Raw genomic sequence first — 26,063 nt, forward strand, 5'->3', positions numbered from 1 at the left:
TTCGAGGTAAATGGCTAACTATGACAAGGAGCTTGAAACAAAACACAAGTCTAGTCATGAGAGAAGACGAACTGGCACAGGACATGGGGAGACTAGGACAATATATACACACAAGGTAAGGGGCACAGGTGGAAACAATCAGGGCGGGGTGGACAATCACAAACGCAGGAGACACATAGGGGCGGGGAGCACAGCGACCTGAAACGAGGGAGAATTACTTTTCGAAATATAAACAGGAAGGCACAAGACAAAGGGACATGACAAAAGCTAATTTAAAGAATATAACTTTAAAATAATCTTTCGAGACAAAAACGAAGGGATTTAAAACAGGGTGAAGCTGTACATTAGCAGTGGACAATAAGCGCTGGTGTTCTTCCTGCCCTATTTAGGGCACAGTAGCATATCAATCAATCAATCAATCAATGTTTATTTATATAGCCCAATATCACAAATGTTACATTTGTCTCAGTGGACTTTACAGTTTGTACAAAATATCAGTATGACAATACGACACCCTCTGTCCTTAGACCCTCACATCGTACAAGGAAAAACTTCCGGAGAAAACCCACAGTTTAAAGGGAAAAATGGGAGAAACCTCAGGGAGAGCAACAGAGGAGGGATCCCTCTCCCAGGACGGACAGACGTGCAATAGATGCCGTGTGTAAATTGAAAAGATAATACATTTGCAACATAGGTAGTCCAAATGTTTGGAAATGCATGTGTGTATAATAGGAAGATGAATCCACGAGGATATCCATCCAGGGCCTATGATCCAGGACCACAGCCACGACTCAAGATCCAGGGCTCACGATCCAGGACAGAGGAGCGCAGGATCATCCATGACTCCGGATCCCGGCGTATATAGACACCAAAAAGAAAGACATTTGGGGAAGCTGGGTTAATCGGAACATGAGAGTACACAGGTATAGACAGAGAGAAGGAAGAAGTAAGATGTCCCCCGACAAACTAAGCCTATATCAGCAAAACTAGGGGCTGGATCTAATCAGCCCTAACTATAAGCTTTATCAAAAAGGAAGGTCTTCAGCGCACTCTTAAAAACGGATAGGGTGTCTGCCGCCCGAACACAAACTGGAAGCTGATTCCACAAATGTGGAGCTTGATAAGAAAAGGCTCTGGCTCCCATTGTACTTTTAGAGACTCTAGGAACAACCAACAACCCTGCATTCTTGGAACGCAATGCCCTAGTAGGACAGTAGGGTATAATGAGTTCTTTAAGGTAAGATGGCGCCTGCCCATTAAGGGCTTTGTAGGCGAGAAGAAGAATTTTAAATTCTATCCTGTGTTCTATAGGGAGCCAGTGTAAGGCAGCCAGAACAGGAGTAATGTGGTCCCTTTTCCTAACTCTGGTTAGTACACGAGCCGCAGCATTTTGAATCAGCTGAAGCGACTTGACTGACTTCTTGGTACACCCTGATAATAAAGAGTTACAATAATCCAGCCTTGAAGTAACAAATGCATGGACTAGTTTCTCTGCATCGTTTTGAGGCAAGATATGCCTGATTTTTGCAATGTTACGTAGATGGAAGTAGGCGGTCCTTGAAATTGATTTTATGTGGGCGTTAAAGGATAAATCCTGATCAAATATAACACCAAGATTCCTTACAGTCTCACTGGAGGCCAAATTAATGCCATCCATAGTTAGTATATCCTTAGATAATTTGTTTCGTAGATTCTTCGGGCCAAGTACAATAACTTCAGTTTTGGTCGTGTTTAACATCAAAAAGTTTAAGGTCATCCACGTTTTTAAGTCCTTAAGGCAGTCTTGAATTGTATTTAGATGATTAATTTCATCAGGCTTGATTGATAAATATAGTTGAGTATCATCCGCATAACAATGAAAGTTTACAGAATGATTCCTTATAATATTGCCTAACGGAAGCATATATAATGTGAACAAAATAGGTCCGAGCACTGAGCCCTGTGGCACTCCATGGCTAACTTTGGTTTGCGTGGAAGATTCATCATTGACACGTACAAACTGAGAGCGTTCAGATAGATAGGACCTAAACCAGCCTAAAGCAGTTCCCTGTATGCCAACTAAGTGCTCTAGTCTTTGCAATAGGATATCATGGTCGATAGTATCAAATGCAGCACTGAGATCGAGCAAAACAAGAATAGAGACACGTCCCTTGTCAGAGGCTATTAGAATGTCATTTGTGACTTTAACCAGAGCTGTCTCTGTGCTATGATGTGTTCTAAAGCCAGACTGAAAAGCTTCAAATAAATCATTGTTTTTTAAGTAATCACACAACTGTTTTGCGACCGCTTTCTCAAGAATTTTTGAGAGGAACGGAAGATTAGAAATAGGTCTATAGTTGGCTAAAACCTCTGGATCGAGGTTGTGCTTTTTAAGAAGCGGTTTTATCACTGCTACTTTGAATGATTGTGGAACATAGCCTGATAATAAAGACATATTCATAATATTTAATAAATAAGTGCTAATTAATGGAAAAACTTCCTTCAACAGCTTAGTTGGAATTGGGTCTAACATGCACGTTGATGGTTTAGAAGAGAGAATCATTGAATTTAATTGTTCAAGGTTTATGGCTGAAAAGCATTCTAGTTTACTATCTAGTGTAATATTAGAACTTACGTTTCCGGGAGCTGTTGATAACACTATACTGGTCAAAGGCCAGAGGTCATTAATTTTGTTTCTAAGAGTAACAATTTTATCGTTAAAAAAGCACATAAAATCATTACTACTGAGTGCTATGGGAATAGAAGGCTCAATCGAGCTGTGGCTCTCTGTCAGCCTGGCTACAGTGCTGAAAATAAATCTTGCATTATTCTTATTCTCATCTATTAATGAAGAGTAGTAAGCTGCTCTCGCTTTACGCAGTGCTTTCTTATATTCATTGAGAGTAATATGCCAAATTAAACGAGATTCTTCAAGTTTAGTAGAACGCCATATCCTTTCAAGTTGTCTCGACTTTTGCTTTATTTTGCGGGTTTCGGCATTATGCCATGGAGCTAGTCTATGTTGTTTTATTTTCTTCTTTTTCAAAGGAGCAACAGAGTCTAATTTTATTCGCAGCGCATCTGTAGCACTATCAACAACATGATCAATTTGGGGTGGTGTACATTTTGTATAAGTTTCCTCCCTTACATGCAGACATGCTATCGAGTTAAGTATTGGTGGAATCTCTTCCTTAAATTTGGCTATAGCACTAACAGATAGGTTTCTGCTGCAGGAGCTTTTGACTAATGCTTTGTAGTCTAGTAACAGTACTTCAAAAGTTACTAAGAAATGGTCGGATAAAGCAGGATTATGCGGTTCGACTAATAGTTGCTCAATTTCAATACCATAAGTCAGAACAAGGTCGAGAGTGTGATTATAGCAGTGGGTTGGTTTATTTACACTCTGACAGAAACCAACAGAATCTAATATAGAGTTAAATGCAACAGTAAGGCTATTTTTATCATCGTCAACATGAATATTAAAGTCACCTACGATAATTACTTTATCTGTTTTAAGAACCAAAGTTGATAAAAACTCAGAGAATTCTGATAAGAATTCTGAATAAGGACCTGGTGCACGGTACACTGTAACAAATAAGATTGGCTGCAAAGTTTTCCAGGTCGGATGCGTAAGACTAAAAACGAGACTTTCAAAGGAGGTATCATTTAATTTTGGTTTAGTATTGATAAGTAAACTTGAGTCAAAGATGGCTGCAACTCCACCTCCTCGGCCCGTGCCTCGGGCAATATGAGTATTGATATGGCTGGGTGGAGTGGCCTCATTTATGCTGACATATTCTTCATGTCTCAACCAAGTTTCAGTGAGACAGCATATATCAATATTATAATCTGATATTAAATCATTTACCAATATTGCTTTAGATGCTAGAGATCTTATGTTTAAGAGACCACATTTAATATTCCTGTTTTGTTGCACTGTAGTAGTTGTTACATTTACTTTGATTAGGTTATTATGTATGACACCTCTATTAGGTTTTACCTTAACTTGTCCTTGGGCAGACACACACACCGCTAATATTGGGTATTTTATTGGGTTCGGGATTCCTATGGATGACTGCCTAGGAGAGAGCGCAGAGAAGCGTGTAAGACTGCGACTCCGCCTCCTGGTCTCAACTCCAGTTTGTCATGGATTAAGTCCACAAAGCCCTGAAATGTTTGCCGAAATGAGATCGGCACCTTCCAAAGTAGGATGAATGCCGTCTCTCTTAATCAGACCAGGTTTTCCCCAGAAGGCTGTCCAATTATTTACGAAGCCCACATTGTTTGCTGGGCACCACCAAGACAACCAGCGCTGAAATGATGACATGCGGCTATACATGTCATCATTGATCAGATTGGGGAGGGGACCAGAGAAGATTACGGTGTCCGACATTGTCTTAGCATAACTACACACCGACTCCACATTAAGTTTGGTGCATTCTGATCGGCGTATACGAACATCATTACCACCGACGTGAATAACAATCCTACCTAATGGTCAACATGTGTCATGTTGGAGGAACTAACTACATGTTAAACTTTTATTTGCTTGATGGCTGGAAACACCACTTGATTTGAATGCTGAAATGTGAAATGACGCTTCTGTTAGCTAGCATATTTGCCTTTGTTGGAGTCTTTATAAGGTCATATAGCAATGTATGTATTGCTTACACTTATTATATGTATCGTGGCATTCAAATGTCTACAAATGGCGAAACATATCATATTTGTTCATATGTGTTTTTACATTATTTTAACCCAGGCCAATCCTGGATTTACCCACAGATATTTCTTTAAGCGAATCCAATTTTACTCAGTTACTAGATTGTTGTGCCCTCCTCGGGCATTTTTGTACATTTTTCCTGACTTTATTTTTTCATTTGGTGATCATTTCAGCTGTGACAGCTTTTGGCATGGATTTTTGCAAGAAGTCTTCTTTTGAGTCAAATTTTTTAAATCCAATGTCGTTTACTCTTACATGTTTTGTATACTCTCGTGATGCATTTTGCACCCTCTGGACCCCTTCGTGGCAAAAATGTACACGCTCATAAAAACTGCTATTAAATCATCATACATCCATTTTTTAAAAAACTGTTTTTCCATGAATCACTTGAACAACTTCTAACGTGCTCAAAACTACCAAACATTCAATAATTGTCAGGATGTTAACCCTTTAAATGCCTGTTTCATTATTTTAATTATTTAATTTTTCTTAAAGGAAAACCTAAAAAATGAATTTTTTTCAATATACTAATTAGTAGGCGGATGGAGCTTTGGTGGTTATTAGAGTCTTGGATGAGTCAAAGATTAGCAACAAAATTGATTTCACTGCATTATTATTTTATTCGTAGTGTCAGATACTACCTCTGGACAGCTTTGTGGCAAAAATGTACATGCCCCAAACAACTTCTATTAAATCATCATACATCAATATCTTTTTCTACTTTTTTTTTCATGAATCACATAAACAACTTCTAACGTACTCAAAACTACCAGACATTCAATCATTGTCAGGAATTTAACCCTTTAAACGCCTGTTTCATTATTTTAATTATTTCATTTCTCTCAAAAATGCCTCATTGACTTCCATTCAGACCACATTTTTTTATCTCACTGCCATTGCAGTATAAAACCATGCATTTTGTAATGTCAGCATTTCATTTAGAAGAAAAGTAGTGATTTTTGATATTTCTACTCTATTCCAACAGATTCAACCATTTTCCCACTGGAGGCCGATGCATGGCATTCTTACATTTTTGCCAGTTATATTATGGAGCTGTGTGTGTGTGTGTGTGTATATATATGTGTGCGTGTGCATGTGTGTGTGTGTGTGTGTGTGTGTGTGTGTCATTTCCAGCAGCAGACCAGCAGGTCCTGCAGCATGTGACCTGGTGCTCTCTCAGGTGATAGAACAACAATTTTGTAGGCCTGTGCACAACCAGCACACACCTCTTCTCTCTCTCCGTGTGTGTGTGTGTGTGTGTGTGTGTGTGTGTGTGTGTGTGTGTGTGTGTGTGTGTGTGTGTGTGTGTGTGTGTGTGTGTGTGTGTGTGTGTGTGAGAATCTGTAAGCATGCACGGATCATTCCATGGGAAAAAAGGCCATATTTTGAGGGATGTGTTTGATGTGTCTTTGAAGAGCTGCTTGATTACTCAAAAACCAAAAACAACTGTTAGTGTGTTTATGCACGTGGCTGCCAAAGATAAACATGCAGTTTGACCAAGGGCTTATTTCTTTAGTGAGCAGAGAAGGAGAAAGACCTGGAGCAAAGAGAAGGAACTAAAATGAAGAAGCATTTCAGTGCAGAGGAGACTTCATTTTGTAGCCTTCATCTGCCAGCGAGCTGCAGGACTCATCTGAAGAAGACACAAGGTTCGAAGGGGGTCTGACACTGAATGCTCTCTAGAGTCCAGCATGTCTTTGAGTTCCTCTGACCCTTCCTCTGAAAGTGGAGAGGACACTGAGGGTCCGGCCCACCATCCACCACCACGGCGGGCTTTCTTCTCACAATCTGTGAGGACACCCTGGTTTTCCGCAGCTTCTGGGAGAACGACCTCCGTTCTTCTCTGTCCCCTCACTGTGGACGGGACCCTCAGTGTCCTCTCCACTTTCAGAGGAAGGGTCAGAGGAACTCAAAGAAATGCTGGACTCCAGAGAGCATTCGGTGTCAGACCCCCCCTCGAACCTTGTGTCTTCTTCAGAGGAGTCCTGCAGCTCGGATGAAAACATTGGAAGTGACCTTGTTCTACTGCTTGAACATCAGATTAATAAAATCAACCTGAATCTGAATTATTCTCTTTAGTAATATGTACGGTTTTCTTACTGCTTGTATAATATTTGTATTGACAGATTTCTGCTAGATAATGTCAATGTCTATATGTTATATGTTAGAAAGGTAAAATAATTCAAACGTAATTGATCCCATGAGAATCATTTAGATTAAAAGCAGCACAGAAAGTAAAGTAATAATGATAATGTGTGTATAATACAAAATACTTCCACACCATTTGCTATTCATCGGATCATTCTGACAGAGATTCTGTACAAACCCGTAAAGACTTTGGTTAGCTCGTGCAGCTCATCACCATCTGTATGTTTTCTTTCACAAAGTAGCGCACCTGTCCATGCCGTGTCTTTACAAGTGATACAAAAGAATATGATTGGAACCGAAACACACATTGTGATTTCAGCCGAATCTTTATATACAACATGTGTTCAATATGGATACAACATTTTTAAACTTGTATTAATTTAACCACATTTCTTGTTAACAGTTGTTCAAAAAACTCTTAAAAAACTCCACTACATTAACCTAATACAATTATTCATGTAGTTTATAATGACACAGAAAGCACAACATATAATTTCATGATTATTTTTTATTGCAGATAACAAAAAGCATTGTTAGTAAAAAAGCAGTGATATACTGTAATATGCCATGCGTCTGTGAACATAGTTTAAATGGATAGTTTGGTTATATTGAAGTGATATGAGGAACTTATCCTCGTCAGTTTGGCTCAGAAACATATTGCTGTAGACGTGACAGTCTGCTAAATGTATTTTAGCCAATTAAACAAATATATTCTATATTTAGAATCATTTAAGTGCTTTACCTTGAGGATAGTTGTCAGATGACTTGTCAGATACTTTATTTGTTTGTTTCCGAACTAACCGAAGCCACACAACAACAGAAAAACAAACTAACCACACAACTTGTTTTTCCCACCAAATAGTTTAAATACTTTGATTAAAAATCCTAAAATGAAGTATTCACCTTCTACCCCATTTGACAAAAATTTAGATTCTATGAATTTAGGTTAAAATATGTTTCACTTAACCTGTTAAACCCCGTCCCCCCACCACCGGGGGGAAAAACGCATCATCTGCAGGAAACAGCGTCTGAGGGCTTCTTAATATTTAATAAACTATGAATGATTCATATCCATGTAACGGGAAGAAACTCCGCTAACTAACGCCGTTTGCACAGAAAACACGGTATTATTACTTATCGGAACTGCACATCCAACATATCGATTAGCATCGTGAGAATACACAGAATCGATAGGTATCTATAGCATCACTCCATGATAAGAACTCGACAAAAACAGACATCACAACACGTGGCGCTAGGTAGCCAAAACGGCAATATGTCTTACCTTTGTCGTTGTCTGATCAAAAGTGGTCTTCAATGGCATTAAAACGATTAAAACGCTGCTGAAGTTAATCCATAGGTTAATCCAATGTGTCTGTGTCCCTTTGAAATTATTTCTGATAATCCATCAGCAATAAACCTACTTAAAAGTTTTCAGATTTCAGAGCGTGAGACAGGTTTCGATTTGGGGAAACTGCGTGCGCATAGCCCCCACTTCACAATGGTAACCTTGGTGTGTATGTGGAAATTTCCCTTCGATGCTATTGGCTCTAACGACCAATGGGTTCCAGAGAAACGGTAAAAACGCCCATTTCCATGCACCCAAATGACCCCAGAGGTGGAGTTTTTTGTTGCTAAACCTCTCTAAAAAGGTCAAATGTCACTTGTTTTGCATCAGTCTTGATACAGGGTACTTATTATATGTTGTACTTTGGATTCCTAAAGCTTTTAGTCTACCATCCATCATCCAAGGGTAGTTTTCACTATAAGTACAACATATTTTTTGGACGGACAATATAATTTACAGTTTTTTACTATGTTCAATCTGAATTTTCTTTAAAATCAAAAAAATGTATATTGATTCTGACTCTTCTACATCCAACTCACAGGTTTATCATTACTTTGAGAACAAAGATTATTAATTGAACCCTTTTAGAAGGGAAGATATGGTCATTTGTTCTGGAAATGACATTTTTGAGCCTGAGACCTGAAAAACAGGGATGGGGTTTAACAGGTTAACAAAATGCGTCCTACATTACTGAAAACTGTTTTGTTGCCAAACTTGAAGTTGCATAAAAAACATCAAGAAGCAATACAAGCTCTATTCTGTTCATACACTTAACCAGTGGCAACTCGTCATTAGGGTCCCACCTACTGTCAGCAAAAATTAATTAAAATAATCATTCCAAAAATGTGTATGAAATATATGTTAAAATATATTTTAAGATCATGTTTAGTCGTCTTGTTCATCTCTACATTGATATTTTTTGTCTGCCTTCTTCTGATTAGTGTCTACAGTGTGCCTATTGAGCCGTGTTGAGCGATGTGGGGCAAGCCCCGATCTAGCCCCTCTCTCGCTGTAGAAATGAATGTGTACTGTGAAAACTACACTGCGTATTCAAGTATTGTGAGTATTCAATGTGTGCGGCAAAAAAATAATCACAAGTGGGCGAAGTGCTGGCAATCCCACCAAAAACGTAATCTCATAATTCAGCTGATTGGCTGTAAGCACGTGTGCCGCGAAAAGTGTAGTTGTGAAGAGGAGACGAGAGAGAGCAGCGTATAGCAATTAAAATCCGTGAAACGGAAAGAAAATGAATGAAGTTGACCATCTACTTCAGCTTTGGTAAGTTAATTTCATGTCATATATTTTGTTGATCTTCTGTGTTTTGCCTATAGGCTATGCTCTCTGGATCGATTGATATTGTGACCTCGGTGATAAGTGTCCGTGTTTTCCTTATATTTACAGTCTATGGTGTTTTAATGCTGAAGCATTACAGTTGTTGTTATTGTTAAGTATCGCTTTGTGATGGTGCCCTTTACTGCATGTTTTAAGGTGCATTACAATATGACCCCATGCTGTGTACGTAAATGTATGCACTGACAGTGTTTCTCCTTGTTCTTCATTCAAGGCTTCCAATATGTCATTTGACACTCTCTCTCTCCCCCCCCCCCCCCTCTCCCTCTCTCTCTCTATCGGGACCATGGATAGCCTACAGTTATTTGTTGACATGTTTAAAAAGTTATTCTTTTTTCTCTGCACCATCTGCTCCAGCTGCACTCCTCCTCCAGCTCCACCTCCACAGGGTAGTGATCACTGACGCTCAGAGCCTGGAACAGAAAATAACATTTAATAGTGTCAATAATTCACCTCATGCTTTGCCTGCTCTGGGGTGTTTCCACATTGCTTTATTTTGTGTTTGTTCTTCCGGTTAGAGCATGTGTGCTATTACTTGGAAAAGGGTTGCGAGCTTCATCAACATTTGTTTAACAAAGAAACAGTGTTTAAAGCTTTTGAATGGCTGTTATTAAGTTGTAACACTTTTCCGGGTAAGAAAATAACCATTTAGATAACCATTATGTGATTTGTTTATCCAAACAACGCATATTTGGGAATTTCAAATATGTTTCCAGCTGTGAGCAGCTGCTGGCTATTCGGTCAGCTTGATAAAAGTCAATAGTGTTTTTAAAATGACTCACTGCCAGAACTGTAGACACAAGTTCACACTGCAAGTTTAACCGTAGGATATTAAATAATATTCCTAAATTATGCGAGCCACCAATTTGTCAATAGGTAGCTAGATAGCTAACATTAGCTAGCTATCTTGTTAGATATATATAGCTAACATAAACTAGCTAGCTAAGTGAGATAGATACTGTAGCAAATGTTTCAGAGTTTGTAAAGTAGATAGCGAACTTTTGCTAGCTAGCTAGTTTGATAGATAGCTAATGTTCGTTGGCCAGCTTGTTAGGTTGATAGCTAACGTTAGCTAATCTTTGTCCACAATTCTTTTATAAAACTATCCTCATGTGCTTTAGTATTCTTTCCAACCAGCCAATGGGCTTTGGTAGTGTAGCTGTGAATGATCCTAAATAAAATGTATTGTTTACGATGCTGTTAGTGCTAAACTGGAAAAAATGATATGCATTTAAACCGGTAATGGGTTGGGCTGTGTCACTTCAGCAGGTTTCAGTGTTACAGTAGGGGAGACTGGGGGGTAACATCTCATCGTACCAACGATACCCCCAAACATGAGTCTCACTTTTTCTTGTGTCAAGTTCAACTCTCTCTTGAAGTTGTAGGCTTTGGCTGATTTGGGGACGATGGCCTTCAGCAGGTTCTCTGAAACCACGATCCTGTTGTTTGGAAATGCAGCACAATTCTTTTTTTTTTTTAAGAAACACAATAAATGCTTGGATTAAACTGTAACAATAAAATGTGTATTACCTGTCGTAGGTGTGGTTGTTGTTTCGAGTCATGGTGTTGACGTCATCGCCTATCAGCCAACGATAAGGAGCCGAGGAGATGAGGAGCGTTATCTTCTTCTTCTCGGAGAGATACTTTCCATCTGCATTAAAGTCTCCCAAAATCATAATGTTCTGCAGAAGAGAGAACAACACAACCAAATTCAGAATGGAAAAACACATTATGTTAATTTGTTTTTACTTTATTCATACTGTAGGTATTCAAAGCTTAAACAAGTTTCCTTACATGAGAAACAAAATTAAACCAAAATATTTAATCCCTCAAAAACTCATCACTTAATATCTTGATAAACAAAAAATGGTTAATATTAAATGTAAAGATTTTACCACATTGTTTTTCTCTCAAACCCATCAATAATATTTTAAACACTTACATCATTCTGCCATCTTTCCCTCACACCTTCAAACACATCATGAAGAGCGTTCAGCTCCGCCTCTGCGTTACTTGGTGTGGTGTGGACCGGGATCAACACCAGATCCTGCACAACTGGAGGCAAACACACACACACACACACACGCCGTTATCGCAACCTAAGTCTAATTTAATAAAAAGTATTTATCTTTAAACAGTCCATTTATGTCTTTCCTAAAGTTAGGACCTCACAATATAGAAAGGTCCTCACAACTTAGGTCACATTCACACCTAATAGTCAAAGTAAACTTTATTGTCAATCTACCAGTTTGTGTGTACAGACAGAGAGATCGAAATACCGTTTTCCACAATCCCGAATACAAAAACAATTGTATATCAAAATATGTGTGCAAATATGTATATCCTATATATACACAATCAATGACACATGTTTACATGTGCACACATTAAGACCTAAATAAAAACACAACAATCAATAAATACAAAATAACAGTCACTTAAATATTTTAGTGAAATAATGCAACAAACTGTCGTCTGGTGCTCACCAGACGACAGTTTGTTGCATTATTTCATTTCTCAGAAGGTTCGACTTGCGTTCACACGGACAAAACTCAAACGGACTATAAACTTTAAACACAAGTCATGTGCTCGGAAATGCTGTTCAGCAATTGGTGAGACATTAAGATTATATAATCAGACAACGTGCGATAAAAAAACATTATACCACTGAGAGACGTTCTGCTGTCAGGAGGAGGTTTCACCGACGACAGGTGGCTCTGACTTTATGTATAGTTGACGGAGCATTTTTACTTTACACGACACTGTTCAACACTTCATTCTGCTTTACTCTTTCACTAAAGATTTTGAATAGATCCGCGTTCTTGTGTCTCGTAAATACTACGCTTCCTGTGTTTTAGTGCAGACTGTGTTCACACCAGAGATGAACCGCTCCAGAGTTCACTACCAAGCGGTCCGAGACCACCTTTTTTAGTTCAGAGCTCTCAGACTGCGTTCACACCGACCCAAACAAACCGCACCAAGGGGGTAAACACTCCAGGGTTCGATTCCACCGGACTAAATAAGGCTGGTTTGAATGCGACCTAAAACTCCAAGTGGTCCTCACAATGATAGCCGTGCAAGACATATGCAAACACACATAAACACACCTGTGAGGACCTACATAAACCAAAAAATGTTGCCTAACCTTTAACCCTTATTTTAACTAAAGAAGTGCTTTATGTCACGCCCTGGCTCAAGGACGGACAAAGGAAGGAGACCACACAAGTGCATTTATTTAAAGAAACTAATTTAACTATGAAGTCAGTTAATCAGTAATGTGTGTAGTGGGTGTGTGAACAAGCATCAGTATATAAAGAAAGACCAACCCAACCAAGGTCCAGTAGAGCCAAGCAACCCAAGAGGAGAGAAAGACTGACTGCTCAGGCACCCATACTTGAAGCTGAGCAGTCAACCCAAATCAGGTGTCAGCAATCTCTCCTGATTTGGGGAGTGGCTAACCAGGGACCTGAGTCTAAGGCCTAGGGGCCGTCACATTTAGCATTCATTGAAGGTCTGTACCAAATATAAAGAACATGCCTAAATGTCCTCATAATCCATAAAGGCCCAACACACAAAACCCAAATTGATCCTCACAATGAAAGTCTAAAAAACTAAAACACACACCGACACACAAATACCTGTGTTTGGACAATTGAGAAGGACAACGAGAGGCTGTCTGGAGATCTCATCATTTCCTCCGTACTGGTAGGAGTCTAATATCTCCACTTCATTCTTTCTGGAAACAAAAAGCCACAAACATGTTCTGTATTATAAAGCTTATAAGCACACATGTTATGTTTTGTTTGTTTATTCATGTATTTTCATTAGTTAGTGAGATATCTCAAGCCTTGGGCAAGCAGCACACTGTGATGATTTGTAAAGCCTATGATGTTCTGGGTCTTATAGATTATAGAACTTAAAAGATTGAAGTCAAGCGTCTCAATGAAGAGTAATGTAATGTGTCACAGATTACTGGTTCAAAATATTGATAACTTTTTTTTTTTGTCTTTGATATTCCACACAGTTTTTAAATGATAAGTATCCGACTGAATGTGGCTGTTACCAATTTAAGACATATTTTAATTCCTGTGAGACATAACGTAAAGCACAATTGGTAGATGTGTACTGAGGCTTGGTCTGAATCCAGGGGGGTATACTACGAAGCAGGATGTTCTCTTAGCGGCTAAATTCAGGGAAAACTCCGGCTTTCCGGTCCTACGAAGCTGGTTCTCTTTTTAGCAGGCTAGATCTCCATGGTAACTTATGCTTAGCGGCTAACCTGGTCGGGAGCAGGTTAGGTTGCAGGCTAAGAGCTCAACTCAGTGAAAGCACTGCCTGCTGACCAATCAGAGCTCAGTGTGCGGAGTTTAAAGTGATCAAGTCATATTACAGGAGAAAGGAAATACAGAAAAGCTGCCGTCGCAGGAAAGACGGCCGGCAAAAATCACCGACTGTGTGAACGTGAACATTAATAGAATATCACCTCCATCTTCAGAGCAATCTGACTATTATAAATCTCATTTTTCCACCTCCGCAATATTGCCAAACTCCGTCCCTCTCTCACCGCCCTGCAGCTGAGCGACTCATTCACGCCTTCATCTCCTCCCGCCTTGACTATTGCAACTCCCTCCTCTACGGCATCAGCTCCACCTCCCTCAGTAGACTCCAGCGTGTCCAGAACGCAGCCGCCAGACTCCTCACCCACACCAAATCATGGCATCATATCACCCCTGTCCTCAAAGAACTCCACTGGCTCCCCGTTACACACCGCATCAATTACAAACTCCTGGTCCTCACTTATAAAGCCCTCCACCATCTGGCCCCCCCCCTACCTCACTGACCTCCTCACCCTCTACCAACCACCCCGGTCCCTCAGATCCACCTCAGCCGGTTTGCTTTCAATCCCCAAGGCCAAACTCCGGAGCTTCGGGGACAGAGCCTTCTCTGTGGCAGCCCCGAAGCTCTGGAACTCACTCCCCCAAGACCTCCGTGAGTCTGAGTCCCTCACCCTGTTCCAGTCCCGCCTCAAAACCCACCTTTTCAACTCTTTATCTATAAAGCCCCCCCCTCTTAATCAACTTCCTCCTGACTGCTTTTCTGTTGTGTTTTTGTTTTGTTTTGTTTTGTTTGTATACCCCCCCTCCCAAATGTAAAGCGTCTTTGGGTCCAGAAAAGCGCTATATAAAATTAATATATTATTATTATTATAACATTAGCGTTAAGAACACTTACCACATATCTACCACAACATAAGTAACCGGATCAGAGTAACATTAAGTACAGTCCGCGGCATATCACTTAATGTAGCCTATCATATATTTTCTTATCTGAGTCAGCTGAGCCGTATCTGGCCGTGCAACACTCACAGTGTCACATACTGTATGCAGAAGTATTATTTTAAGCAACACATTAAGTTGACGAAACACTCGAGACAAATGTAATTAAAGTCAAATCGTGTTTTAGACGGGGCAGTGATATCAAAAACCTGTTAATGTACGCATTCAAACACTTGTTCTGTTCCCAGCTGTATTCACCTTGCAGGTGCAGCTATGTGGCTTTTATCCTGGATAAAGTGTTTAAGTCATGGATGTTTAAAGTTTAACTTCTTCATTTTTGACTAGTATTAAAGTTGACTTTTCATTCAGGAAGTATGACGCTGCGCTGTCAGTATGCTTCTCCATGTTTCTGATTGGTCGAATGCTCCAAATACCACCCCTTTCATGTGAACGCGCACCTAACTAGATAGGAAACGGCTGGCTTGAGCGATCCACTTGATAACCAGCGTCGTAGTACAGTTTAGCGAGAGCGCGTATGTTTTGGATTAGGCCAACCGGCTAACTCAAACATATCCAGGTTAGGTTGAACCAGCTTCGTAGTATAGGCCCCAGTTCGAAGACCATTTGCCGTGTGTCATCACTCCCCATTTCAAGTCTGTCTCTGTTGCCCTAAAAGGTCTTTAAACTACACATAGGATTGTCCTGGTTTGGCTGTACTTGTGTTTCTGACCTGTAGAAGTAGACAAACTTCTCCTTGTAACGATTTGGTCCCAGAGATTCACTGCACAGCATGTCGTACGGATTAATTATGTTATCTCTGTCAGAAAACAAAACAACTGATTATCTCTCACAGTCATCAATTTCTGTTTTTGTTTCATTTTAGATGCCCCATAAGATTTCATTACCGACACTTGTTTTTAGGCAAAAGGTACTGCAGCACAAACAGTGTGAGTCACAAGACACTAAATACACATTTTGAACCTGAACAGAATAGGGCCCCTTTAAATAAATGTGCTTCTATGTGTGGAGAACTCACCTATAGACATTAAGGTGTTTGAGGAGCAGTTTCATGGCCTCACCACTCACATCCGTCACCTCCAGCAGCACCACCACGCTGTACTGAGACACAATCTGCAAAACACAACCACAGAGAAAAGAAAGCATAGAACTAAAAGCAATTTTTAAAATCTATAAATGTTTTCTATGTATAATAAACTGCTCCTTTCCTTTAATTTTCTCGCCATGTCCAAAAACATTAACTGAAATATTACACTGAACAAACTTGTGTGCTTCAGCACGGTGAGTTACCTCAATGATAATATCCCGTACGTCCTCCTTGTTGACTTTAGCCCTTCCCAGTCTCTGGACATTGAAGGCAGCGATCTTCATTTTGACTAAAAATATAAATCAAATGAATTTCATAGATTTAAACCGTTACACCCAACATATTATCAAGGCCAGTGGTGGACAGTAACAAAGAACATTTACTAGAGTACTCAATTACAAGGTACTTAACAAGAGTATACTGTATGCCCATTTAAATAAACTCTATTATCTTCTACTATTTGCATAATAGGTGACCTTTTTCATAATTCATAGTAAAAAGGTGGGGAAAAAGTGACGGGCCAATTCTCAAGAACTCTTCTGTAGATTGAGGTTAAGACCCTTAACAACACATACACACACACACACACACACACACACACACATACACACACACACACACACACACACACACACACACACACACGCACACACACACACACCTCTCTGGATGAAACAATGGAAATGACCTTGTTCCCTTTTCTTTATTGCTTGAACATCAGATTAATAAAAACAACTTGAATCTGAATAATTCTATGTTAGAAAGGTAAAATAATTCAAACTGAATTGATCCCATGAGAATCATTTAGATTAAAAACAGCAGAAAGTAATAATGATAATGTGGAGCTATAGTGTTCATTAAGGGTACAATCAGTGCTGGCTTCAATATATCTATAACTATTAAAAGTTACCTTTCTATAATACAGAAACATAAGGCATTTAATGTGTATTATTATATATATTATATAGTTCAATTATTATTTTCTGATTGTGAAAGCAGCTTTTTACTGTAGATTTTTGATGCGGTGTTATCTTTGATACTGTTGGATGATTTAATATATAAGAAATCCTCATGTTTTGTAATATACAAAATGTACTGGAAATTAGTTCATAGATACCAAATACCTTCTGTCTCTCAGTGAAATCAACAGTAAAAGCTGGACTGTGGGGTAGTGGTTGTGCAATGTTGCATCATGGGAGTTGTAGTCTCCAGGATTCCATCAGTGTTCCTGGTTCTGTAGATGTTTGCATCTCCTCTGATATAAAGTGTTAGATCAGCATGTTTTATCCATAAACTGTATTATCCCCGACAGGGGCGGTTCTACGGGGGGGTTTGCGATTCAGATGAGGTCCCCTCCGCGAGGTGAGGCCCCCCTCTGTGAGGTGAGCAGTCTAGGGAGGGGCGGACCTGCCTATGTAACAGCCTAGTGAGGCCTGTTAACATCACATTTATATTAAAAGATTCGGATTCCCGGCCACACCAATACAGCGAGAAGGACAGCACAATAGGTGTAAAATGGTTTATTTGTATAAAGTTACTTTAAAAACACTCCTTTGATAAATACTTAAAATAACGTAAGGTTAAAATAATGTTAATAAATATAAACCAGTTACTTAAGAATTACAGTTCTAGCAGGGGTTGATCAAATCCTGTCCGCTTGGAAGCGAACTCAACTCCAGGTTTTTGCCAGGCAGAAGTGCAAGGTTCAAGTCCCTTCCAGGAAATCCAGTGCCAGGATTTCCACGTTGCCGGCCCGCCGCACTCTGTCCGTCAGCCTCTGGTCGCGGAGCCCTCGGTAAACAACAAAAGGAGACTCAGGGGAGGGGACAACAATGTAACTTTCGTGACGTAAAACTAGACGCCCAAAAGCAGGAGAAATAGCCACTTTCTCTTAAACATAAGATCTCTAGCATCTAAAGCAATATTGGTAAATGATTTAATATCAGATTATAATATTGATATATGCTGTCTCACTGAAACTTGGTTGAGACATGAAGAATATGTCAGCATAAATGAGGCCACTCCACCCAGCCATATCAATACTCATATTGCCCGAGGCACGGGCCGAGGAGGTGGAGTTGCAGCAATCTTTGACTCAAGTTTGCTTATCAATACTAAACCAAAATTAAATTATACCTCCTTTGAAAGTCTCGTTTTTAGTCTTACGCATCCGACCTGGAAAACTTTGCAGCCAATCGTATTTGTTACAGTGTACCGTGCACCAGGTCCTTATTCAGAATTCTTATCTGAATTCTCTGAGTTTTTATCAACTTTGGTTCTTAAAACAGATAAAGTAATTTTCGTAGGTGACTTTAATATTCATGTTGACGATGATAAAAATAGCCTTACTGTTGCATTTAACTCTATATTAGATTCTGTTGGTTTCTGTCAGAGTGTAAATAAACCAACCCACTGCTATAATCACACTCTCGACCTTGTTCTGACTTATGGTATTGAAATTGAGCAACTATTAGTCGACCGCATAATCCTGCTTTATCCGACCATTTCTTAGTAACTTTTGAAGTACTGTTACGAGACTACAAAGCATTAGTCAAAAGCTCCTGCAGCAGAAACCTATCTGTTAGTGCTATAGCCAAATTTAAGGAAGAGATTCCACCAATACTTAACTCGATAGCATGTCTGCATGTAAGGGAGGAAACTTATACAAAATGTACACCACCCCAAATTGATCATGTTGTTGATAGTGCTACAGATGCGCTGCGAATAAAATTAGACTCTGTTGCTCCTTTGAAAAAGAAGAAAATAAAACAACATAGATTAGCTCCATGGCATAATGCCGAAACCCGCAAAATAAAGCAAAAGTCGAGACAACTTGAAAGGATATGGCGTTCCACTAAACTTGAAGAATCTCGTTTAATTTGGCATATTACTCTCAATGAATATAAGAAAGCACTGCGTAAAGCGAGAGCAGCCTACTACTCTTCATTAATAGATGAGAATAAGAATAATGCAAGATTTCTTTTCAGCACTGTAGCCAGGCTGACAGAAAGCCACAGCTCGATTGAGCCTTCTATTCCCATAGCACTCAGTAGTAATGATTTAATGTGCTTTTTTAAAGATAAAATTGTTACTCTTAGAAACAAAATTAATGACCTCTTGTCTTTGACCAGTATAGTGTTATCAACAGCTCCCGGAAACGTAAGTTCTAATATTACACTAGATAGTAAACTAGAATGCTTTTCAGCCATAAACCTTGAACAATTAAATTCAATGATTCTCTCTTCTAAACCATCAACGTGTATGTTAGACCCAATTCCAACTAAGCTGTTGAAGGAAGTTTTTCCATTAATTAGCACATATTTATTAAATATTATGAATATGTCTTTATTATCAGGCTATGTTCCACAATCATTCAAAGTAGCAGTGATAAAACCGCTTCTTAAAAAGCACAACCTCGATCCAGAGGTTTTAGCCAATTATAGACCTATTTCCAATCTTCCGTTCCTCTCAAAAATTCTTGAGAAAGCGGTCGCAAAACAGTTGTGTGATTACTTAAAAAACAATGATTGATTTGAAGATTTTCAGTCTGGCTTTAGAACACATCATAGCACAGAGACAGCTCTGGTTAAAGTGACAAATGACATTCTAATAGCCTCTGACAAGGGACGTGTCTCTATTCTTGTTTTGCTCGATCTCAGTGCTGCATTTGATACTATCGATCATGATATCTTATTGCAAAGACTAGAGCACTTAGTTGGCATACAGGGAACTGCTTTAGACTGGTTTAGGTCCTATCTATCTGAACGCTCTCAGTTTGTACGTGTCAACGATGAATCTTCCACGCAAACCAAAGTTAGCCATGGAGTGCCACAGGGCTCAGTGCTCGGACCTATTTTGTTCACATTATATATGCTTCCGTTAGGCAATATTATAAGGAATCATTCTGTACATTTTCATTGTTATGCGGATGATACTCAACTATATTTATCAATCAAGCCTGATGAAATTAATCATCTAAATAAAATTCAAGACTGCCTTAAGGACTTAAAAACGTGGATGACCTTAAACTTTTTGATGTTAAACACGACCAAAACTGAAGTTATTGTACTTGACCCGAAGAATCTACGAAACAAATTATCTAAATATATACTAACTATGGATGGCATTCATTTGGCCTCCAGTGAGACTGTAAGGAATCTTGGTGTTATATTTGATCAGGATTTATCCTTTAACGCCCACATAAAATCTATTTCAAGGACCACCTACTTCCATCTACGTAACATTGCAAAAATCAGGCATATCTTGCCTCAAAACGATGCAGAGAAACTAGTCCATGCATTTTTTACTTCAAGGCTGGATTATTGTAACTCTTTATTATCAGGGTGTACCAAGAAGTCAGTCAAGTCGCTTCAGCTGATTCAAAATGCTGCAGCTCGTGTACTAACCAGAGTTAGGAAAAGGGACCACATTACTCCTGTTCTGGCTGCCTTACACTGGCTCCCTATAGAACACAGGATAGAATTTAAAATTCTTCTTCTCGCCTACAAAGCCCTTAATGGGCAGGCGCCATCTTACCTTAAAGAACTCATTATACCCTACTGTCCTACTAGGGCATTGCGTTCCAAGAATGCAGGGTTGTTGGTTGTTCCTAGAGTCTCTAAAAGTACAATGGGAGCCAGAGCCTTTTCTTATCAAGCTCCACATTTGTGGAATCAGCTTCCAGTTTGTGTTCCGGCGGCAGACACCCTATCCGTTTTTAAGAGTGCGCTTAAGACCTTCCTTTTTGATAAAGCTTATAGTTAGGGCTGATTAGATTCAGCCCCTAGTTTTGCTGATATAGGCTTAGTTTGTCGGGGGGACATCTTACTTCTTCCTTCTCTCTGTCTATACCTGTGTACTCTCATGTTCCGATTAACCCAGCTTCCCCAAATCTCTTTCTTTTTGGTGTCTATATACGCCGGGATCCGGAGTCATGGATGATCCTGCGCTCCTCTGTCCTGGATCGCGAGCCCTGGATCTTGAGTCGTGGCTGTGGTCCTGGATCATAGGTCCTGGATGGATATCCTCGTGGATTCATCTTCCTATTATACACACATGCATTTCCAAACATTTGGACTACCTATGTTGCAAATGTATTATCTTTTCAATTTACACACGGCATCTATTGCACGTCTGTCCGTCCTGGGAGAGGGATCCCTCCTCTGTTGCTCTCCCTGAGGTTTCTCCCATGTTTCCCTTTAAACTGTGGGTTTTCTTCGGAAGTTTTTCCTTGTACGATGTGAGGGTCTAAGGACAGAGGGTGTCGTATTGTCATATTGATATTTTGTACAAACTGTAAAGTCCACTGAGACAAATGTAACATTTGTGATATTGGGCTATATAAATAAACATTGATTGATTGATTGATTTCCTTTATCTGGAGTTTGTTTGAGCGTTGAATCCGATGGTTAGAGGAGGGTCTGGTCCAGCCGACAGGAAGAGGAACTGCAGGGGTCCGTTCTTTGCGAGGAGCAGGAAGGATCCGGTCCGGTCCGATCTGCGGCGAGGTGAGGAGGAGCAGGAGGGATCTGATCCAGTCCGATTTGCTGCGAGGTGAGGAGGAGCAGGAGGGATCCGATCCGGTCCGATTTGCTGCGAGGTGAGGAGGAACAGGAGGGATCCGATCCGGTCCGATCTGCGGCGAGGTGAGGCAGCAACTGTCAAGAGAAGAATAGCTGCCGTCTAGCAGGTAGTCGGCGTATTTATGGGGGAGTGGATTTGGCAACTGGCGAATGAGATCGCTGATTTTCACTGGGTGCCGGTGTGTCAATCAGCAGTGTCTTTGTTGTGACAGTTCGTTGAGGAGGTTAAACAAGCATGTCAATAAAAAGAGTTCATCGCTAAATAGCGCACAACATTAAAATCACAACACTATATGCAACAATTATATAAAAGGTTTAACCATCCGTCCCACTGTCTAACATACTGACTTTATTCACTTTGTGACACCTACACCCATACATGCAAATAAACCAGTTCAACAAGTCCCACAATGCTGTCTGGCTAATGCAAATAGGCTAATTATGATACTAAAAGGGAAGTGTCCCAAAACATTTCAGAAAGAACTGTTTCTGCCAGAACCAGAGAAGAGTTAAATGTATTTTTGTAACTAATTAACTGATAAGACACAAGTAGAGTTTAAGATATTGCTAGAGATATAATTTCTAGGGCCGGGACTCGATTAAAAAAATTAATCTAATTAATTAGATGCTTTGTAATTAATTAATCGGAATTAATCGCATTTTTAATCACATATAAATATTTGACCTAAGAACAGTGAGAAGCAATTTTTTTCATGGATTTTAGTATACCATTAGGCGCATTCACACCGCAGTACTTTTCCCACAAAGGTTCATGAGAACTTAGTTCATGAGAACTCTTTGAACCTGGGGGAGGATTAGGCAAATGAAGCCGCTGACGTCACTTCTTCTTCTTCTGCTTTGGGTTTACTGGCAGGGCCGCAAACCACTTCACGGCGTATACTGCCGCCCAAAGTCCCCGGCCGGAAAGTCCCCGGAGTTGGGGACTGGCTTCAGTAGAAGCTGCTGGGAGTCCCAGCAGCCTTCCGAGTAAATCGCCAGAACGCGACACCTCCTCATCTCCACCGCTCCCATGTTTTATTTTGTGTTGCCATAAGTTAGTCTCTCTGCGTTTCTGCGCTGGGATAATGCTAATAATGCTAATGCAAGGATAATAAAATGGCGGCTTCACAAAACTTTTTGGGAGTTTTACGGGGCGTGGTTTGCAATCCGCCCAGCCAATCAGAAATATAGCTATTTTCTCACAAGAGAGCCGTACGAAAGTCCCTGCTCTCTAGCAGCTCTCTGCTCTCTAGCAGGGACTTTCGTGGGGGTAAAAAGGTTCTCATGAACTAATTTTAGTACCGGCTCTTTTTGGTGTGAACGCGATAAAAGAGGCTAACGTCCACGCTAGCTGCTATATGTTTTTGCATTGAGGTGATACTTGAGGCTTGATGTGCTGCGGTGGTATGCGAATTCCTTTTTGCATAATTTGCACACAACCGTGCTCTTATCGACGCTTCCATCCGTCCGTTTTTTAAAACAACATTTCCCACTTCACTGTGGTTTGTTGTTGTCTGAAGTCATGAACGTTAGTTGGTGCTCCAGTATAATCGGTACGCCTGAAACTCATCCAGTGAGAAACGTTCCGCGGTGCAAAAATAAGTGCGATTAAAATGCGTTAATTTTTTTAACGCGTTAATTTTTGTGTAATTAATTAATCTTAATTAACGCGTTAAAGTCCCGGCCCTAATAATTTCACATACTTTTATCAGAAATAATGTATTAATGTATTCAATTCTGGTCTTATTTCAAAATCTTACACATTTGGAACATAGTTATAGTGAATTATCAAAGACATTATATTTCTATTTATGTTTTATTTCCATATGTGAACATATAAGAAGGGCGGGGTCCATGACAGGTGCTCAAGCTATTTTGACTACCACACTGACCCGGGTACATAATATTGCAACAAAATCAAATTTGATGAATGTATTCCACAATAACTGAATATGTACATGTTCTAGACATTGTAATAATCACAAAAAAAAAACATTTGAGGCATTTTACTTACTTGAATCTGACAAATCCAGTCCAATAAAACAAAGAGATGTTGCTCGTTTGAAGATTCGGAAGTTGTGTGAGTGTATGGCCAGAGGGCAGGACCTATACACACCTTTAATACCAAATAGCATAGTGAGGCTGAACAAGAGGACCTTTTGACTACGTACATGTAGTCTTTAAAAAAACAAAACATGTACTGACTCTTTTAGGATAGCTTAAAGTAATGTTGTAAAATTACAACCGGGGTCCTTACAGGGTTAACTATGCGGTACTATTAAATCCACGTAAATTACACATCACAGCATTGAGGCCAGATGAATTAAACCAGGATACATCCTTTACCGTCAAACTGGGTCTAAACACAGCTGCCTGTGCGTTTGATAAATACTTTCTGATTTTATATTTAGTATATGCTACTTATCAGCTACATGGCCCTAACCTGTAAAGTTATACAAGCATTAGTACCAGTGCTTTTCACAAGTAGACTCTTGCAGTTCAGAGTAGCTGGAGTGATTCAACAACAACACAAAGACAAAGGCCATATCTGAGGTGATCAGGAGGAACAGAAAGAGTAAAAGGAAAAAATAGTTCACTGAAGAGACCAGGAGGGTGAGAGCAGGAGGAGATGAAGAGACCAGGAGGCTCAGAGCAGGAGGAAGAGGAGGAGATAAAGAGACCAGGAGGCTCAGAGCAGGAGGAAGAGGAGGAGATGAAGAGACCAGGAGGCTCAGAGCAGGAGGAAGAGGAGGAGATGAAGAGACCAGGAGGGTGAGAGCAGGAGGAAGAGGAGGAGATGAAGAGACCAGGAGGCTCAGAGCAGGAGGAAGAGGAGGAGATGAAGAGACCAGGAGGCTCAGAGCAGGAGGAAGAGGAGGAGATGAAGAGACCAGGAGGCTCAGAGCAGGAAGAAGAGGAGGAGATGAAGAGACCAGGAGGCTCAGAGCAGGAGGAAGAGGAGGAGATGAAGAGACCAGGAGGCTCAGAGCAGGAGGAAGAGGAGGAGATGAAGACATTAGTGAAGAAGAAGTCATGTATGTGAGGAATAAAGATGAAGTGTCAGAAAGAGGGACAGAGGCAGGGATCAGGAGGCAGATGAGACTCCAGCTGGACCACGTCGTATGTTTAAATTCTCTTTGCATACATATTCCATTACAGCAGCACAATCTAGTGGCTCTTAGTATTGACAAATATGTATTGAAATGTGTTGCTGCACAGGTCACCTTTGGCTCTCTTAAGAGACGGGTTATTTCATTTGTGTACTTAATTATAAAGTACTTTTACTTTACTTACAGTAAACAGAGTTCGAGGGTATCATGAGTATTGTTTGCTGTTTTATACCATATTTTAGTTTGATTGTCTGAACACCTTGTTTCTCTTGTGCATTAAGAACACTTGTTAGGGCATGATTTAACAATAAACAGGTTATATACAGTATAAAATACCACGTACTGTCTGCCCTCCCATGCCACCCTGGCATGACCTCTTAGTGGTCCGCGAAGGCATTGCAAGTGGGCCGGCAAATTATTTTTATTTGTTATTATTTTGTACAGGCTAAAGACACAAACATGGACATAACAATAACATATAGGAGATGACTTTCCCATCTCAGACACAAACGAAAACAGAAGAAATAAAGATACAGTCAGTAGGATCACTTCAACATTTCACAAACAAAAATAGGTTGACAACCAAATACCACCAAAAACACAACATGGCCACCCTATTATTTTTTGTGGCAATAACTTTTTTCAAAATAAATTGTATTTTTAATCTACTCTTCAAACACTTTAAATTAAGATTACTCCTTGATTTACTTTGTATATGTATACATGTGTATTTTAGCTAGAACAATAGATGTATTTACTAGTGTCTGTGCCTCTCTCTGGACTGTGCTGCTGACAGTTTGCTGAACGTTAAGTTAGCGGTGGCAGAGAATTCCACAACACATGACAAGAGTTCCTCATCACATAACGTCAACACAGGACAGGTATTGTTCGCATGTAAATAAGCTTCTATTCAACACGTTACTTTACATATATACATTTGTTTATGTAAAGTAACAGCAGTGCAGTGAACTTCAACATGGTGTCACACTCATCAGAACCCAATAGCACGACACAGATACAACCAGTGTTCAGAATGTTCAGTTGAATCGGGTCAGCGACAGGCAGGGTCAAAAGCGGGCACCCATGAACGCTCTTACCATAACCCTCCCAGTGTACCAGGTACTGCAACCCTCTTCCACGTCACCGGGATTTGATGAGGCGACGGACATTACATTACATTGTATTTAGCTGACGCTTTTATCCAAAGCGACTTACAATAAGTGCGTTCGACCAACAAGATACAAACTTGAAGAAAACAGAATCATATAAGTACATCAGGCTTCATAGAGCCAAAACATTTCAAGTGTTACTCAACTGGCTTTAGGTAAGCCAGTCCTTTATTAGTCTATAAGTGCTTTGTTAATAGTTCTATCGCTCGAAGTGGAGTCGAAAGAGATGAGTTTTCAGTCTGCGCCGGAAGGTGTGTAAGCTATCTGCTGTCC

At 39.9% G+C, this 26,063-nt stretch overlaps 2 protein-coding genes across 2 annotated transcripts in view; both read right to left on the reverse strand.

The window, feature by feature from the left end:
* Positions 1–23,572, reverse strand: part of LOC117539915 (deoxyribonuclease-1-like) — a 58,350-nt gene extending 34,778 nt beyond the window's left edge. The window contains exon 1 of the mRNA XM_034206271.1: positions 23,526–23,572. The gene's annotated coding sequence lies outside the window, so the exon portion shown is untranslated. The remainder of the gene's footprint in view (positions 1–23,525) is intronic.
* Positions 13,357–26,063, reverse strand: part of LOC117539918 (deoxyribonuclease-1-like 1) — a 38,225-nt gene continuing 25,518 nt past the window's right edge. Inside the window, exons 2-5 of the mRNA XM_034206274.1 lie at positions 16,133–16,218; positions 15,861–15,955; positions 15,437–15,641; positions 13,357–13,695 (exon numbers count right to left, since the gene is read on the reverse strand). Coding sequence (XP_034062165.1) covers positions 15,494–15,641; positions 15,861–15,955; positions 16,133–16,213 — 324 coding nt within the window. The 5' untranslated portion in view covers positions 16,214–16,218 and the 3' untranslated portion in view covers positions 13,357–13,695; positions 15,437–15,493. The remainder of the gene's footprint in view (positions 13,696–15,436; positions 15,642–15,860; positions 15,956–16,132; positions 16,219–26,063) is intronic.

Source organism: Gymnodraco acuticeps, unplaced genomic scaffold (genome assembly GCF_902827175.1).
Source record: "Gymnodraco acuticeps unplaced genomic scaffold, fGymAcu1.1, whole genome shotgun sequence".
Classification (NCBI taxonomy): Eukaryota; Metazoa; Chordata; class Actinopteri; order Perciformes; family Bathydraconidae; genus Gymnodraco; species Gymnodraco acuticeps.